The sequence below is a fragment of the Misgurnus anguillicaudatus genome, chromosome 8, assembly GCF_027580225.2.
Source record: "Misgurnus anguillicaudatus chromosome 8, ASM2758022v2, whole genome shotgun sequence".
Classification (NCBI taxonomy): Eukaryota; Metazoa; Chordata; class Actinopteri; order Cypriniformes; family Cobitidae; genus Misgurnus; species Misgurnus anguillicaudatus.
In genome coordinates, this window is record NC_073344.2 from 24,695,852 (window position 1) to 24,711,380 (window position 15,529).

General features: G+C 35.7%; 1 protein-coding gene across 1 annotated transcript in view; it reads right to left on the bottom strand.

Moving 5' to 3' along the window:
- Nucleotides 1-357: 357 nt before the first annotated feature.
- Nucleotides 358-15,529, bottom strand: part of LOC129450493 (cadherin-22) — a 182,875-nt gene continuing 167,703 nt past the window's right edge. Inside the window, exon 12 of the mRNA XM_055213308.2 lies at nt 358-1,897. Within this exon, the coding sequence (XP_055069283.2) occupies nt 1,386-1,897 (512 nt within the window). The 3' untranslated portion in view covers nt 358-1,385. The remainder of the gene's footprint in view (nt 1,898-15,529) is intronic.

Below are 15,529 nucleotides of genomic sequence, written 5' to 3' on the forward strand. Positions count from 1 at the left end.
CTGTACTGTATGAAGTTAATACTATTAAAAAAAGCATACTGACAAAAAATATGATCACAGTCCTGAGAATCTAATGAGCATCTTTATTAGAAATTATAAAAAAAATCTGATTTACAATAATAGGAGCTTTAGAGGTAAATACGCTGTAAAAAGTGAAAGTTGGACCTAATGTACTTAAGAAAATGACTTTAATTGGTACATTAACAATTAAAATATTTACCAACTTAATTTCACTTTAAGTGAAAATTTTAAGATGATAAAAATGAAAAAATAATTTAATTTGGTAAATTAACAATTAAAATATTTACCAACTTAATTTCACTTTAAGTAAAAATTTAAGATGATGAAAAATTAAAAATTACTTTGATACATTTACACTTAAAATATTTAACATTTATCAACTTAATTTTACTCTAACATTTAAAATGACTTTAATTGCTAACATTTAAAAAAATTTAACCTTTTAACTTTTCTTTTAAAGTGAGAAAATTGAAGTTGAAAAAAAAATTGATAAATATTTTTTATTTAATCCAGTTTTCACTTATTACAGTGTTTGCTTAATTGTGAATCTATGAAACCTACAAACAGTCTTTATTTTTAATATAATCAATTTTAAATAAAAAAATCTTTAGATTTTCAGGTGAAATATGACCTGGAGATGAGATTTATCCCAAACGCCATTCGTTATCTTTGCCAGTATTAAGTTTATATCTTACAAAAGAGTTCCTAAAAAATAAATACAAATATTTCAAGACTGGATTACTTAAATGCATCACCATTAGTTTTTAAAAGTCCACGCAACTCTTCTTTCAATAAACTTTTTATCCAACAAACATTGTGTTTATCCATCAACTTGTCTTCAATATCTTCAATATTTTCAAAAATCAGGTCCGATTATTTCATTTCAGTGCCATGATGAATAAATAAATAAATAGAAAGCAATAAATACATAAATATTGTTCTCCTTTGTTTGTTTGTTTCTCTTTAAATAAATACATATTTATTTCGCTGCGTTTTTGTGGTAGGTATTTAAAAAGTTTTTCATGTTGTATTCATCCTTTTGCCGGTCAGTAAAAGTCGTTTGTCTCCACAGATGGTGAAAGAAAAGCACAAAGAATTTTGAATAAGAAAACATGAAGTGTTTGCTCTGGTGCATATGGCACGACCCGTTCTCCTCTCACGCTCGCTGACAGGTGAGAGAATGTTGGAGGTTTGCCCAGCGTCTCGGCTCATCTCTGCTCACTTTTTAAAGTGTTTCAGGTGACTTTAAAACTCTCTGGACTCACTGCGTAACTGTGGGCAGGAACCCTTGGAGGAACCGGGCCCGAGAGAGAAGTTCGGTAAGAACGGGAGGATAAGCGATAGGACAGAGAATGAAGATGATGCTAGGACCCCTCTTCATCAGGCTGAGCAGGGGCGTAGTAACCAGCCAACTGTCTGAAGCGTGGACCCCAGTCACTGAGATAAGAGAAGTCCTGATCAGACGTCGTGGACAGCGTACGGATGGAGCTGAGAGAGAGAGCCGGCGAGCTGGTGCCCTCGAAAGCGTAAGTCTGGAACGAATCGTAAGGCGGCACCGATAAGTCCGCATCCGCCTGCTCCACTTTCTTGCGTATGTATCCCTTAAAGAGCGAGAAGTCGGCGGGTCCTCCGTCTCCGTTCACCCTGTTCTGGATCCACTGGGGGACGGAACGAAGTTCAGGGCCCGAGTCAGAGTTTTTGACTTCGGGGAAGTCGTAGAGGCTCCGCAGGGCGCTCATGTCGTACGCCTGCGTGTCCTGCTCGCCTCCGCCCTCGTCGTTGTATTTGATGACGTTGTCACGCATGTCCTCCTCATCCTCTGACATCCGCTGACCCTTCCTGTGACGCTTTAGGGTCAAGATGAGCAGAACCAGCACTGAAGGAGCCACAAGAAACAGAGAGAGAAAACAGTGTGTGTTATCCAAAAGAAAAACATTTTTAAAATGTATTATGCTGACTTTACCAAGATGGCACCTTGTTTTTAAACCCTGTGTAAAATTTAAAACTGAAAGGTTAAAACGTCATTACCATGCCAGATATTGCAGTTCAATTGTTAAGATAAAATGTGATCTTGTATCTGAAAAAAATATATACAAGTTTTTATATTTTCTTTTTGAATGCTCTGGCTGCCCATCCAACAATGCTTGCAAAGAGATATTTGTTGACGCTGTGACAATCGAATACTTGATCTTGTAATCTTTATTTAAAGGGGCTGCAAAGCAAACAAGCATGCATTTGGTATACGTTAACCTTATCAAATATTGCAGATGTGACAGTAAAAAAAAAATGAACGATGTAAAGCAAACTCAAGTTTGCTGATGAAATAAACCAATTAAATGCCAATTGCGTTGTGGGGCTTTGTGTTCATGTTAGGGGCGTTCATTCAAAATAAGTGTTTGGGGTGTCACGTGTGTGGTTCCCTTTTCCAAAATATGTGTCCTGTGTGTCGAGAGTTCCTGTGTGCATCACGTGTTCTGCCAAAACAAGTGCCCGCCGCACACGCGTCAAAACCGTTCATGACAAAAGAGACGCTCAGATTCACAAAATACACACAAGACACTCCCTTAACAGTAAACTCTGATTACGCATGAGATTATGTGAGTGTCTGGCAGACGCGAGCGTCTCTTTTATCATGGACCCTTTGGACGCGTCTGCGGCGGGCACTTGTTTTGGCAGGACACGTGATGCACACAGGATCTCTAAAAGCGCAGAACACATATTTTGAAATAAGGAACCACACACATGACGGGCTACATAGATGTATGTTTTGCCTAGTGTTGCTTTCGTCAACGAAAAGTATGACTAAATATAGTCGTCAAATAACCTTTTTTACGTGATGAAAACAAGACGAGACACAACGAAAATGCTGGTCATGTGACGATGACTATAATAAAATGTATAATGCAATATTGTTGACGAATAAAAACAAGACTAAAAGTGGTTTACAAATTAAAAACTAAGCTAAAATATCTCTTCATTTTTGTTGACCAAAACGAGACGAGACGAGACAAAATGTTATAACGTTATTTCGTCTTTTATCCATCCCAGCATCTCCACGGCCCCGCCACCTGACTGCAGATGATCACATGTGTTGGCGCTGCACAAAACATAAAAGGACCGCAAGAGGGCAAATAGAAAGCATGCGGAGCAGTCTGCTGTCGCGATGCTTTGATATCATACACTTTCGTTTGCGCAGTGAATGATTTTCATTTCACACGGTACGCGACAACCGCGAGTGTTTAGTTCCTTTTTCAATAGGAGATGCAATTTCACTGACTAAAACTAGACTAAAATGTCATCAGTTTTCGTCGACTAAAACTAGACAAAAATAGTCATGATAAGTCTGACTAAAATAAGACTACAGACTTTTAGTCGACTAAAACTTGACTAGACTAAAAAGAGTATGAACGTGACTAAAACTAATAAAAACCAAAATGACAGGTTGACACAAAATCTCTGTGTCCGACCAATAGCACATGAGGAGAGTTCTCGGGAAACAATATTTCAGCAAATCTTTGTTAACATTAATGCCACTGAAATTACGAACTTTAGCTTTTAAAAGTGTTTAAAGTTCACATTTTTCCTCAGCTTCTGAAATGAAGAGAAAGTGGAGCTGTTCTCATTAGACGCGGTGCTACTTTGTTGCACAAACTTTATTAAAAAGCAACCCGGTTCATCATCACGTCCTTGTACAGAGCAAAATCTGATTTATGAGCTTGGCAAAGGACAAAAGCATTACTTTTATATTTATTTATTATTTTAATGAGACCAGAAACTCAAAAATGGCCATGTGACTGTAACTAGTAAAGAGCACTTCAGTTTCACATGTAATAAAAGCACAATTTCCTCAATATAATACTTATATTTACTGAAGCGCTCTGTCTACTTTCCTTTGTGTTTAATCCTGTTTGGTACAAGCACACACACTTCATTTATTTACAAGACACAATAGGTACGTTTCGTTTACAGTACATGCAACTAATCCGTTTGTAATCGCATTGATGGCTTAATCGGATTGAAAAGCCTTCATCTAAACACATTTTTTACGACTGAGGTCTATCTGATGCAAATTTGAATCGTTTTTAAATGAGTGGTGTAGTCCAATCTGTGATCTGATCCTATTTTCTCAATCAGATGCAAAAATATGCATGCGCAGAAGAATTGTGCTTAAGTTTACGTCTTATATTTACATTTTATTTACATATCACATGATTCTCGTCACAGAAACATGCAATAGCAAGGCAATGGCAACACGCATTATTAAGTAATGTGGTCACGTCTGTACATTCCACAGAGTTTATGTCTTTCATTACACGAAGCAATGAAATAGCATTGTGCCTTTGGAAAAATATCTGAAAACGAAAAAACTTTCTCCAATTCAACTTTGACTTTGTACAATTATAAAGAGATAAAACATTAACTGGATGCTGTGCGCTGCGTTGCCAAGTTCTCTGCTATTTTGCGGATTTCAGATTTCGGCTACTTTTAAAACTATTTCAGCGAGTTCATTTTTGTGGGTTAAATGTGAAAGGATTTTGTTTATTAGTTATTGGTATTTGGGCTGTTAATAGTCATTGGGATGGTTTTTATATGCAAATCTGGCAACCCTGGCTATGGCTTGCGTAGACGTTTGGTTTGGATTATATAGAATGTACATGTAAACGAACATTTTAATCAGATTGCAATGTTTAGGGTACATGTAAACTATACTGTCGTAACCTGCAATGGGATTAAATTCAGTCGGATTGAGACAATTTTGTGCATGTAAACATAGCTACTGTATAACCCACTTCACTTCTTAATATTTTCTTTTTTGATCATCATAACCCAAGGAGTGACACTTTTGTTTTCACTCCTACATTAATATAATGTGTATAATGTCTATATATTAATATATATTCAATTAAAGGTCAGAAAAAACAACTCTTAACATATCAATCAGTCAATAACAAATGGAAATAAATAAATATCCTCCTTTATATCAAAACACACTTATACTAAAGTTAATGTAGCTTTGGTCATAGGTGTGTGGAAAATCCCAGCTCTCAAAATATTTACATATTCACTTCAAAGGTTAAAGGTTAGCTTTGTTAACATGAGCCTCGGTGTCACTTTTTAATAAGACATTATGACACATTCATCCATTTTCTATTAAATATGCAAAGCCAACGCAAATGTCAAGCCCCTTTTAAAACTCCTCTCAGTTCTCAGGAAAATTACTTATTAGAAAACTACATCGTCTCAAATAGGAGAGGAAAATCCATTAACCTCAAATTGACTCTTTAGTAAACAAAAAAGAGTATTTGTGTACAGCTGAAGTTGAGACCACATTTAAACAAATCCATCCTGATGCTGGTTATTACCCAACATCTCTTCATTCGCATCAGACTTCTGCATTTAGAGAGCATCCCTTGACAAACATTTTAGAGTAAAAACACAAGATATGATTCGGGCTTATACATTCATACAGTTTCAAACTGATTACTATGCCGCTGATATATCTGACATCGCAATGCTAACTAACACAACATGACTGAAGACAAAATGGATAAAACAGATTATAAAGGATGAGAAGTTCACAAATCTGCCCCCCACCACGACATCGCCTGAGGTGAAGCATGAACGAGAAATTAAATATGAACTGAAAAGGAAAACAATTCAGATGGATCACTGAATACATAAATGAAACAGAAAACAAAAGACGCATCTCTCTCAATAAGTCAATGAACCTTTAATCCGAGTTGATTTATGTTAGCGACTGTGTTTCTCTTTTGATCTGCTCATATTGTGGATTTACTTCAGAAATGTGCAAAAAGCTTTCGGTATAGAAAAGACCAAATAACTCCTCTCAGACATCATTTCAGTAGATTAAAAATGGCATTTATAAGCAGTGTTTTAAGGACACACAGGTCGTCCCGTCTTACCGTGATCTTCATGATCTGGGGACACATAAGAAACTCAATGCACAAGTTCACAATGTGTGTGTGATCAAGTGAATATTTTATTAAGACCATTTGCTCCAGAGACGCATGCATGATCAAAGGCTTTCCACTTACACGCTTATAAACGTTATGTGAGAGAGCCATTGTCTCGGCTGGCGCTCTAATCTCGAGAGCGAAGCGTCTGAGGTCAGCGAGGGATTCTTTCATCTGTCTGTTACAGAATGACTCGGGGATGAAAGCGACAGATAACCTTTAGTTTGGAAGACTGCTAGAAAGCACTTAAACAATTATATAATTTACTAATCCTGATGTCGTTCCAAACGTTCTGCACCGGAAACATTTCAAGAAATGTTAAACAAGACATAAACATTCTTGACACAACAACAACAACAACATCCAATACAGTCAAGGCAAACTGAGTCGGAATAAGTACATTTTCAAAAATGAGTTATTAATATTTTAAAATTTAACTTGAAAACGATGTATGATTTGTTGGAATCTGACAAAAAAATTACCTGCAGAAATGTATGTTAAAACAGATATTTTTAAAACTGTAATTCTGACATATGTGTATATTTTGGTGTCGCGCTCAGGCACATGCGTGCATGCTTCATATCTGTTAGTCAGCGCGAGGAAGATTGTTTTCGAGTCTCGTCACTTTTAATAACTCTCTTAAATCTTTTAAAACTGAAAAAAACATTTCAAACTCTCAGAAAGCATACAAATATGTTAATTTTAGATGTTTAATGACTATTTAGAGCATTGGGATTGGTAGACGACTGCCAAATGTACTCAATTTCGGCCAAAATCAATATTTGGAGAGTTTGGTTCCAAAAACCCAATAAATCCATTTTGCCTAATTTCGGTAAAAACGTGTTTTCTATACCAAGAAAGTGACAAGATGAAAAGCATTTTTTTCTGTTACAAACTTTCACATAGCATCTATAGGTTATAAAAACATTAAAAAAAATAAATCCATAATTAGATTTTCAAAGATTTATTATAAAAACTGATAATTTTTTTCCACAAAATGCAATTAATCCATGACAAGTTTTGTAAACATTTTTACACTGCAAAAAATTCTTAGTATTTTGTCTTGTTTTCAGTAAAAATATCTAAAAATTCTTACATTAAGATGCTTTTTCATGATGTGCAAAACGACCCAAGAAAATAAGTCTAGTTTTTAGACCAAAAATATCAAACTTAAGTGAATTTGTGGATTAAACAAGCAAAAAAATCTGCCAATGGGGTAAGCAAAAAATCTTGAACACTTTTCTTAAACACTAAATTGAAGAAAAAGTCTTATGCTTACCCCATTGGTAGATTTTTTTGCTTGTTTTATGTACAAAATCACTTAAATATGATATGTTTGGTCTAAAAACTAGACTTAATTTCTTGTGTCGTTTTGCTCATCAAGAAAAAGCATCTTAAATTAAGAATTTTTAGTAGCCTGGGTGCCAGCCGATCTTAGCCCCGCCCACCACGATTTGAAATACGGGGAAGATCGGTCTGGGGATTCACCGTTGAGGAGCTACTATGCGAATACCAAAACAGGCCGACGAATCAAATTGTGAGGGCGGGCTTTATACGATGATGGACAGATGATCAACAGTAACGTATCAACCACGTCACCAAAGAGCGCGTGTGTTCAATCTGTTTACAATGAAATGGCTGCTGCTGGTGAATTCAGATGTGTGGATTCTGACATTGAGTCTGTTCTAAAAGATATCGACAGAGCATTAATTTAAAAAGAGGAACAGAGAAACGCGAAGGCATTTGTTTATGTTTTCGCCGTCCTTCCTATGGAGGACAAAGTTAAAGAAGCAACTGAAATGGGTATCACAGCGATGCAACTCGGCGTGCACGACGAGATGGATATAATTAGCGGTCGTTGCCAGCTTCTTTTCGGAAGCCTGGAATCGTGACTGCTGAATAAGTGGAGGGACATGCTAGGCTCCGATATTTTTCAAGCCAACGTAATGGGTAGCTATCGTCGTGGATGAAGTTCAAATGGTAAGAGATAGTCTTACTGTATGACTTAGTAAATACTTAATGTTGTGATATAAATGAAATATTGTAAACATAGTAGGTGTTGATGTACATTCGCTAACTCAGACTTAGTATAATTACAATGATTTTAGTATCATTGTAGCGAAATTACAAGCAGTTCGGTCAGGCTGCTAAAGACGCCATTTCAACATCACACACTCAGTTGCTCTGATTGGTCATATGTCTATCCAATTGAGTGCAGAGGCATTTTTCGGTTGAGACACGCCTCATAATTTTAGCTCAATGGAGCGGTATCAGACTCAAATTCTGACTAGAATTGAGTATGACAACGTCAGGCTAAATTTTTAGATATTTTAACTGAAAACATGACAAAAATACTAAGATTTTTTTTTTTTGAGAATCATTTTTTGCAGTGTATAAATGTGCATTCATCTTTGCCATGTTATATTCATTTAGTTGACTAGTGGTATACACTGATTAAAAAAAGAAACATTAGTGGCATTAATCAAAACAGTTCTGTCATATTAATAACACTTAAGAACTTTTTTCACAGCAATCAGCTGTAAAATGTTTTGGTAATGTTCGATTTTTGTTGCCTTCACGTAAATAATGAAAAGTTTTCCATAAGATCCCCTGGGGTCAATGTCTTAGCATGACAGAAGCTTGATGCTGTCAGGAGAACAAGCAACAGCCGGCATTTTTCCGTCTCCCAAGTGCCTCTCGCGTAAGATTTAGATTTTTTTTGCAATGCCATTAAAGTATTATTTTGTTTTTGTTTGTTTGTTGATCATGAAGCACACGATGAGGAAGATTCCATGTGTATTTAAAGTGGTGCCATTTTTATTTACAATGCGTGAAATGGTGGGCTGTGATTTGTTGAGCGGATTTATTGCATTTTGCAGAGAAGGAGGACCGGCGCTTACCGCGTTTTGGAGAAAAAGGGAGAAAAGATAACAGAATAACACTACGGATATCGACTTTTGCATAAAATTAAGAATTTACTTTTTAATACTGACCTGATACAATACTGATTCTGGTGGAAATAATAAAATGCAGTTTATCGTGTTTTAGAACCAAACTCTTAAATAAATATCACTTTAGATGTTTAATGACTATTTAGAGCACTGGGATCGCTAGACGAGGGCCAAAGGTACTTATCTTTATAAAAACCCTAATTTCGACCAAAATCAATATTTATACTTTCTTTAGCCTGTAGATTACAAATTAAACACTGCACATTCAGACTCATTTTACAAGCATGGGTCACCGATGTATTAATATAGCGCTTTAGACTGCACACTAGGTAGTCTGCGTTATGAATGTGTAAACCCATAACAGTACATTAAGTGAGACTGCATTACGACGGCTCTGGCTGTGAGATTGAAGCTAATTTTCTTTACGTGCGGATCGTTCATCTACGGACCGTATGACAAAACAAAGCTGTGAATAAACAAGACACAAATGAGCGCCGAGCTCGGCCCTTTCTGCAGATGAAAATAAATCTGATATGGCAATTTTCAATTCAGAGGCGCCATCTCACACCTGGAGTTTTATAATGTCCCATTCATGTTTCACAGCATAAACCAGTCAGATATATTAAGATTATTTACTGCTGTTTATTGCACTAAAACAACACGTTCGGTAGAGAAAAGATGGCAGAGGTATCTACTGTATTTATATAACAGACTGCAATTGTTTGCTTACTAACAAATGACTTTAAAATAATACCGATGTACATTTACATGTTTGTATTTGGCAGTGCATTACAAGCTATATGCTTCTTTATTAGTACTGTTTTGAGAATTAAACCCACAACTTCATTACTAATAATGCGAAGCTCTACCAACTAACCTACTAAATCATATGCATGTTATTGCCGACGTCCTCTTGGAAGTTTTCATATAAATGAATCTCATTTCTCTGGCTGTGATTCAGTATTTTCCAGTGCCTGCAGGAGATAAAGTCTTTGACCACCATGTACCTCCATGTTATTCTTCGATTCTGCCATGATCAAGCACTCTTCATGGCCGCGAGCCAAGAGAAGTGAATCGAGTTAAATAGATGAATGTTGAATACTAAGTAAGCATGACCATTAAAAGTGGAGATTCCTGGGAAAAATGCCATTGGAGACCACAGGAATATAAGATTTGTGTGTAATGAATTAACCAAACAAAAAGTTTAACAACTTACGAGACAGAGCTAAAACCTTGATTTATTGTTGCAATCATTATTTAATCCTTTCATTTGTACTGTAAGTTACTTTGGATAAAAGGTTTTGCTTACAAAATAAATTAAATGTGCTTTTTCTGTGCCGTGCCAATCTAACGCTTTAAACTCGCATTACAATTCAGAGTTTATTATGATGTCGCCTGATCAGAGCATAAAAACGTCACTTTCAGATTCTGTACTTTTTTCTTTTATCGAAACTCTTTCCCCACCTTTGAAAAGTTATCTCGTAAATTAAGAGAAAAAGCTTTCCTGCCAATGACGCTTCCCTGAAGAGATTTTACAGCAATCCATATTTCCGCTATTATCCACTATACCCAGTTTATAAAACACTGAAGCATCCACTGATTTAGAAACAGTAAAAACTTTGTATGTTTTGATCACTGTCTGAATCTGATCACTAACAAAAGACTTTTACAAAAATGCAATGCTTTTTGCTCAAAATTCCTGTTTTTATTTGTTTTGTTTTTTTTGTTTTGTTTTTTTTAAGGCAGAGGGTCTGTTTTTTTTTCATTTGATATATTGCATGTTTATATAGAAGAAAATTTTCTGGAAGGCATTAAATTAGAAAATCATAAAAAAATGCTGGCACTGGTTGGTAACTTAAAAAAAAAAACGCTGCCGGGGAAAGGGTTAAAATACTTGGTTTAGACTTCATACCTGCCATTATTTTGGTCTCTTTGCGTTCTTCACTATGAATCGTACACTAAATCTACATTGATATTGGGCACTAACAGAAGCTACTTATTATGGTTTATAAAGTTCTAAATATTCATCTTTTTCTAACAAAATTGCATTGATTACCCCCAGGAGTCCTTTATTAACCCCAGATTACTTCTGTGAATGAGACAGGACATTTACTAAAATAACTGATTGTGGACATGGCTTGAGGGTAAATCATGGGGTAATTACATTTTTTGCTGAACCTTTAATGTCGCCCACCAACACATTTTCTCCATACGGTCTGATCGATGCTACCCGATCCTCCCGAGGTCTCAAACTTTCCCCCAGAGCATGTAAGGTCCTTGTTCATGCCCATGGTATGGCCTAAGGATTCATGTTATGTACCTGCCCTTGCAAAACATGTTGCGGCTTCTTGCCGTGCAGATGTTCCGATAAGCGGACCTGACAAGACGGCTAATTTACCCTTGGGCGGCGAGTGGCCAGGACTCCCATCATGCCAGATGGATCGTAATTGGGACGGATGTCTGCAGATGCCTAGCTGCGCCTGAATGGATTCATAACGTCACCTGCGGAACCAACTGATGGTGGGCTGTTTGTTTGCAGCTAATTAGGCAGACATTTGTTTTTATTCGTTCTTTATCACAAATGAAGCCGATCTGATGTAAATGGTGGCAGGCTCAAGGTAGGTTTGGATGAAAAGGGACGGATGAATCTACGTAACGTCATGAAACCAGGAATCTGATCTGCGCCCTGAACATAAACAAAGGAAACATTTACCGCTTTAACTCCTGATTCACATACAGTGCATTACACTACACCAAAACACAATCAAACCATAATCATGAGGTTTTGTTTTTAAATATAATAAATGATTATATATTGACCAAACACAACAGAACTCAACACATTAGAAACCTGCTTATCTCCAAAATAAAACGAATGAAACCCGGATTGGCTAATCGGGAGGACCGGGAGAATTCCCGGTGGGCTGGTCTGATTTTTGGTGTTGCCATGCCACCGGGTTGAAGGTTGCTGCTACTTTAGTCCCAAGTTGATTGAGTCACGACCACTTTTTGGTAGAATTTTTGCATTAGGGTCCATTAACATCTAAAATGCATGAAAAACGCAGGATGCACGAGTTTTGTTTCAGACACGTCGATATTTGAGTGCGCTTGCCGCACGTCTAGATTTAAACTTAAGTCGTTTTTAAAATATGTTGCGAGCCAGCGCCAGCATTTTTAAGAATTTCCGCAAAAGTTTAATGCCTTCCACAAATGTTTTCTTCTTTATATATATAAACATAAAATATATCAAACGAAAGAACAGACCATCTGGTAGGTCGGATGAAAAAAATCCTACCTTTATTTGTTCTCTTTTTATCACATCTCAAATATGGGTAGGTTTCTTAAAAAATACCAAATCTTGAGCAAAAAGCTGAGATAATTGCATTCTTGTAAAGAACTTTTGTTAGGGATCAGATTCAGAGATATGCTTAAAACATACATGCACTTTGAAATGTTTGCGCTAAGGGAATACTTCCAGGTTTTATAAATTCGGCAGAGCGCCACCTGGTGGCTAATAGCGGAAATATGGATTGTTGGAAAAACTCATCGTTGGCAGAGAAGTGTTTTTTTCTTATTTGACAAGTTAACTCGTCAATGGCGACTTGATACGAACGGCCTCTAACACGAAAAGGATTGACAAATCGTAATTTTTTTATAGATGTAACAATGAATCGTCTGTGAATTGTTATTATCGTCTATTGCAAGAGTAACAAAAAAAATATTTGATGCAAAATTCATCAGTTTATTGGAAAAAGTATGTTTGATATGAATATGATGTTTTCTAAAGTAAAAGTTAAAAAGTCATTAAATATAATTAAATATTTGTATTTTTCCATCTGTTTGCCCTGTATACTTTATAAATCTTGCTTATGTTTTGTATATCAGGGGTTACCAAACTTTTTAACTCAACTGGTTATCACAAGACCCCTGTTTTTTAAAAACAGAAATATAGGGGAAAACACAAACACATTGGTTTCTTTTCAGTAGTTTTTGAATAAGTTTACTTGAATAATATTAAAATCCCTATGATAGGGCTGCATGATTATGGCAAAAATCCTGATTGTTTAGGCTACTGTATTTGCATTGAATTGGTTGTGAAATACAAAATGAAAAAATACAATGAATTGCAAGGCTGCAGAGAACAGTGCACTATTGAAGACTCATATGCTTCTGAGGATTTAATTATATATTTTTTAAGTCAGTCATGAACTAAAGTGGGCCGGTCTAAGGCCGGAAACTCTAAGGCTGAAAATGAGTCCCACTTCAGCCCTTAATTCAATTACATGTGATTCAATAAATGGCATGCCCAAGTTAAAAGGATTTTTCAAATCACAAACCCCAAAAGTATGAGAATAACAAACAACCCCAACAAAAGAGTATGAAATGTGATTCATCTGAGCAAGAAACCATTGAAAGATCCACTACACCGGCAAACAAAGTAAAGATTACTCAGTGAATTTCACATACTGTACTTTCCTAAGATAAGCTGAGAGAGAGAGAGCGAGAGAGAGAGAGAGAGAGAGAGAGAGAGAGAGAGAGAGAGAGAGAGAGAGAGAGAGAGAGAGAGAGAGAGATGGAAAGACAGGGAGGAAAGTATGCTAAATTCAGAAGAGAGAAAAAGATACACTGAGAGAAGAAGAAGAGTCATAAAACTTTTAGACGTGACAACAGCGGCAGATCTTCTACATGAGAATCTATTTAAAGCATCACGGCGTTCCGCAGGGACAGCGGTGCTGATGTTGCTCTTTTCCATCCGCTCCAGCATCCCTGAACTTACCCGTTCTCCATATAAGAGAGTGTGTGCGTGTGTGTGTGTGCACGTGTGTGTCTGTGTGTGAACAAAAGCTTTCGTTCTGCTGGACAGAAACTGAAATCAGAGTGCAGGATGCTCAGTGAAATATTCATCAGCTTTTATGTCACTTTACTCTCTTTTTGCCTTCTGAACACATGAACAAGACTTTGAAAGATAATGGTGTGCAGTTACAGCAGCAGTGGACAGAAGTAAATGTGTTGTGTATGTGTTTGTGTTTGTATGGATGGCACAGAATTTCAGTATGTGAAACGTTACAGAAAAATGCAGGTAAATGAATTCCTGATCGGACAGAACTGCATCTTTCAGATTCCTCTGTGTTTGGATAGAAGTGAAATGATACAGATGGATGATATACACATGCATATGTCCATGCACCTGTGACCAGAAAACAACATCTTGGCTCATAGCGAGTAACAACAAATAGTTAAAGTAGATATTTCCGGTAAATGGGATATCGAAAAATAAATGTTAAAGAGCACCTATTTTTCGATTCACATTTTTAAATTTCCTTTGGTGTGTAAGTGTGTATTAGTTCATGTTAACGATATGCAAAAGGTACAAACCCCAAAAGTAATTGATGACGCAAGTTATCGTCTCCAACGTATTTTTTTTTTTGTGGACTACAACAAACACACAGATTGTAGGCAACAGTTTACTTCCTGGGATTGGTGATGTAGACAAGACCGACATTATAATAATTCCTCCCGCTTTAGACTCACAGCCTGTAAGTTAAATCCTGTTAGCATTGCATTGTGAGCAAATCTTTCAAACATGGTAAGGAGCGTTATGTTTCCTGCTGATGTCAGAGGTATTAAGGACAATCACAACGTACAGATTGCATTTCAGGAAGAGAGGGAAATCTGGAGCTACAAAAATGTATGGTATGTGGAAAATAATGGGTTTTTTAAACAATAAACCACACGAATACATTGTATTATACCAAATACACAAAATGTTGTTTTTTAAAAATAAAATAAACAATTTACCATTTACTCTGTTGACAAATGTTTTTTTATCCAAACACACATTTATCAATACATTTGTGCAAAACAATGACTTTCTTACTTAATATTTTTGTCTTGTCAGATTTTGGCAGATTTTTGCTTGTTTTAAGCACAAATTCATTTAAATCTGATATTTTTTGTCTAGACTTATTTTCTTGAAAATGCATCTGGATTTTTAGATAATTGTACCAAAAATAAGAAAAAAAAACTAAGTAAGAAAGTCATAAGTTACACGTGTAGCAATAGCCAACAATACATTGTATGGGTCATAATTATAAAATTGTAAGTCAAAAATAATCTCCTACTGTAAATTTATCAATAGATTATACACTGCAAAAAATTATTTTCAAGAAGAAAAATTCTTAGTATTTGTGTCTTGTTTTCAGTAAAAATATAAAAAAAATCTTAAATTAAGATGTTTTTTCTTGATGAGCAAAATTATTAAGAAAATAAGAAAAGATATCAAATTTAAGTGATTTTGTGCAAAAAAGAAAAATTTTCTTAAACACTAAATTCAAGAAAAAATAGCTTAAGCCATTGGCAGATTATTTGGCTTGTTTTATGCACAAAATAACTTAAATTTGATATTTTTGGTATAAAAACTAGACTTTATGCTCATCAAGAAATGTAAGAATTTTTAGATATTTTTACTGAAAACAAGACAAAAATACAAAGACAATTTTTTCTTGAAAAACATTTTTTGCAGTGTAACAAGGTAAGAAAATGGGGTAACACTTTATTTTATGGTGTCTTTGTTACACATGT